This window comes from Colobus angolensis, unplaced genomic scaffold (assembly GCF_000951035.1).
Source record: "Colobus angolensis palliatus isolate OR3802 unplaced genomic scaffold, Cang.pa_1.0 Scaffold2, whole genome shotgun sequence".
NCBI lineage: Eukaryota > Metazoa > Chordata > Mammalia > Primates > Cercopithecidae > Colobus > Colobus angolensis.
The window spans coordinates 9,926,194-9,929,881 of record NW_012115154.1 but is presented as its reverse complement, the minus strand read 5'-3'; the positions used below and the strand labels follow the sequence as shown (position 1 = coordinate 9,929,881).

The 3,688-nt window shown below is 38.0% G+C and overlaps 1 protein-coding gene across 2 annotated transcripts in view; it reads right to left on the bottom strand.

Moving 5' to 3' along the window:
- AGK (acylglycerol kinase) overlaps positions 1 to 3,688 on the bottom strand; it is a 117,461-nt gene that overhangs the window by 47,679 nt on the left and 66,094 nt on the right. For both annotated transcript variants that reach the window (XM_011941301.1, XM_011941300.1), the window contains one exon: positions 2,655 to 2,747. In XM_011941301.1, coding sequence (XP_011796691.1) covers positions 2,655 to 2,747 — 93 coding nt within the window. The remainder of the gene's footprint in view (positions 1 to 2,654; positions 2,748 to 3,688) is intronic.

Genomic DNA, 3,688 nt, shown 5'->3' with positions numbered 1-3,688 from the left:
CTCAGCCTCCCGAGTAGTTGGAATTACAGGCGCCCACCACCATGCCCAGCTAACTCTTTTTTTTTTTTGAGACGGAGTCTTGGAGTCATGCTCTGTTGCTCAGGCTGGAGTGCAGTGGTGAGATCTCGGCTCATGGCAAGCTCCGCCTCCTGGGTTCACGCCATTCTCCTGCCTCAGCCTTCTGAGTAGCTGGGACTACAGGCGCCCGCTACCACACCCGGCTAATTTTTTTTGTATTTTTAGTAGAGACGGGGTTTCATTGTGTTAGCCAGGATGGTCTCGATCTCCTGATCTCGTGATCCGCCCGCCTCGGCCTCCCAAAGTGCTGGGATTACAGGCGTGAGCCACCGCGCCCGGTGAAACCCCGTCTCTACTAAAAATACAAAAATTAGGTCAGGAGATCGAGACCATCCTGGCTAACACAATGAAACCCCGTCTCCCAGCACTTTGGGAGGCCAAGGTGGGCGAATCACCTGAGGTCCACAGTTTTTTTAGTAGAGACGGGGTTTCGCCATGTTGGTCAAACTCTGGACCTCAGGTGATCCGCCCACCTTGGCCTCCTAAAGTGCTGGGATCACAGGCATGAGCCACCGTACCCGGCCCCAGATAACCAATTATTAATCACTTGTTTATATTTGATATATTTCTCTCCTATCCTTTTTCTAATCAGCACATATTTTTATATGACTGTAATTATACCAAATACACAATTTCTTTAAAAACATTTTGTAAAGTAAAACCTGACCCAGGTCTCCTCCCTTCATCTTCTCCTGCCTCACTGAATTTCAGGAATAAACGGGGCTGTTGAGAGGTCTACTTCCTTCTTTGTAGGCATGCTATTAATATTCTTCACACCTCATTAAAAAGCCATAAAAACAATTACAACATCATTAGCACAGCCTTTTTAAAAGAAGCTTACTAAATTAAGTCAAACCTAGGACAGTACTCTGCTGTTAGCTTCTGATCCCTGAACACTGGTAAAACCAACAAATGGGGACAACAGGCAATCAGAAATGAGGTATGAATGTAAATTATAGTATACAGGATTGAATAATTAAGCAGTGAGTGGGATCACCTGCACTGGGCTCTTCAGGGGTTTCCAAAATATACTAAATACACTACTCTGCTGCTAGAAAAGAAGAGTACTTGCAAGGTAACATACTTATTGTCCTTAATGGACCAAAGTAAGCATTAAGGGTATCTTTATTAATACATTTTATGTTTTAAAAGTAGTTTTAGGTTCACAGCAAAATTGAGAGAAACACAGAGATTTCCCATGTCCCCCTGGACTCCTATACGTGAACCTTCCGCCCATTATCAACATCCTTCACCAGAGTGGCACGTTTGTTACAATTGATGGACCTACACTGACACATTATTATCATCACCCAAAGTCCATAGCTTACATTAGGGTTCACTCTTGGTGTTGTACATCTATGGGTTTCCACAAATGTATAACACTTATACATTTGTATATAACAAATACACAAAATTTGTGTTAAACAAATTTGTATATAACCCAAATGTATTCACCCTTACAGTATCATAATGAATCGTTTCACTGCCCTACCAATCCTCTGTGCTCTGCCTATTCATCCCTCTCTTCAACGACTGGTAACCTCTGACGTTTTCACTGCCTCCATAGTTTTGCCTTCTCCAGATATCAAATTGTTGGAATCACACAGTACGTAGTCTTTTCAGACTATCCTCTTTCATTTAGTAACATACATTTAGGTTTCCTCCATGTCTTTTCATGGCTTGATAGATCACTTCCTTTTAGTGCTGAATAATACCTATTGTCGGAATATACCTCACTTTACTTATTCATTCACCTACTAAAGGACATCTTGGTTGCTTCCAAGATTTAGCAATTAAGAATAATGCCACTACATGTGCAATTGTGTGGACACAGGATTTCAGCTCCTTTGGTAAATACCAAGGAGCATGACTGCTGGACTGTATATTAACAGTGTGTTCAGTTTTGTAAGAAAACACCCAACTGTTCCAAAGTGGCTGTACCATTTTGCATTCCTACCAATAGTGAGAGTTCCTGTTGCTCCACATCCTTGCCAGCATTTGATATCATCAGATATCAATTCAGAATCAATCAGATTCTGAAATTTTGGCCATTCTAATAGGTGCATAGTGGTATCTCATTGAGAATATGCAATATTAAAACAAAAGCAGATGCATACATCTTAACATGTATACCTCTTCCTATTAATGTGGTATAATATTATATGTAATGGAAATGACATGAGAGTGGATAGGTGAATCTCTATTTGTTTATTTTATAAGAAACATACCTGATGATGGAAACTAATGATTCCATTACAAACAGGGCTATTTCATAAGAGTCTTCAAAATATAACAAGATTATCCCATCCACCACCATTTTTTCTTCTATTATATTAATATTATCAAACTTAAATATGATAATACAAAAATCCTTCTATGTGCTGGGTAGAGGGTTTACAAAAAGCAATGAAATGGAAGTGCATGAGAAAAATTTAAAGCCATCCTAGCTTTAGAGAGCAACAATCCGAAAATAATGAATTAAATAATTTCTTTAAATTACAACACACCATTGTTCTAGGATTTAATTTCCATTTTTCTCACCTTCAAAACAGCTTCAAAGAGAAAAACAGTCATACCTCCTGCAGTGTCCCATCTCCTCCCGCAACAATGATCACATCTGTGTTTTCCATCAGTTCCAGGAGTTTCTTGGCTTGTCCCTCATAATCTGTCTGAAATACCAAGGAAGTCTTTGATAAGTTTATCAACCTAGAGCCACAAGGTTAAAGGTTTAAAAATGTGGGATATCTTCTTTAAAGTTTTACATTGACTCTCTTCATAAATTTTACATAATTGATAGACATGAAAAAAATAGCTATCAAAGCAGTTACGTATAGTTGTTACAGTTTTACACTTTTAGAGCCAGAGGGACCTCAGAAACCATCTAGTCAGCTCCTTACTTTGAAAATAAAATTCAAACCCAATAATTTGTCTGTTACACAGCTAGCTAGTCAAAGGCATCATTTCCAGTTCAGTGCCGATTCTATTACATCCTTTATAGGAAGTCAACTGTACATACAAATAGGGAGAAGCAGATGTAATGACAAGAGCACAGATGTCAGAGCCCAAGAGACCTAGATTAAATCTCAACCCTTCTACTTTTTACTGAGTGACCTTAAATTCTATGGATCTTAATTTCCTCATCACTGAAATTATGTATGTTGAGGGAGGGAATAATGATAGCTTCTGTGTAAAACAGTTGTAAAGCAGTCTGTAAAGCAACTGGTAAGGTAACTGTTCATAACTGGTATTGCACTAAATAAAAGGAGGTTATTATTGTTTTGTTATGACCATATATAAAGAAATACAGATATGATTCAAAGTAGTCACAAAACAATGCCTAAGACTTACCATTTTTATTGACACCATTTGATCTCAGACACATACACAAACTTAAATGAACCATTTAATCCACCAATAATACGTATACCTCTAAAACCAAACACTAAATTTCAATAGACATAATGCAACTAATATTAAAATAGGAAACACTCCCTCCAATTGGTATCACACTATACATACTAATAGATAAAAACTAAATGCCTGGATTTCAGATGGGCTCAAGCACCTGTGGCATTATATATATATATATATATGTGTGTGTGTGTATATA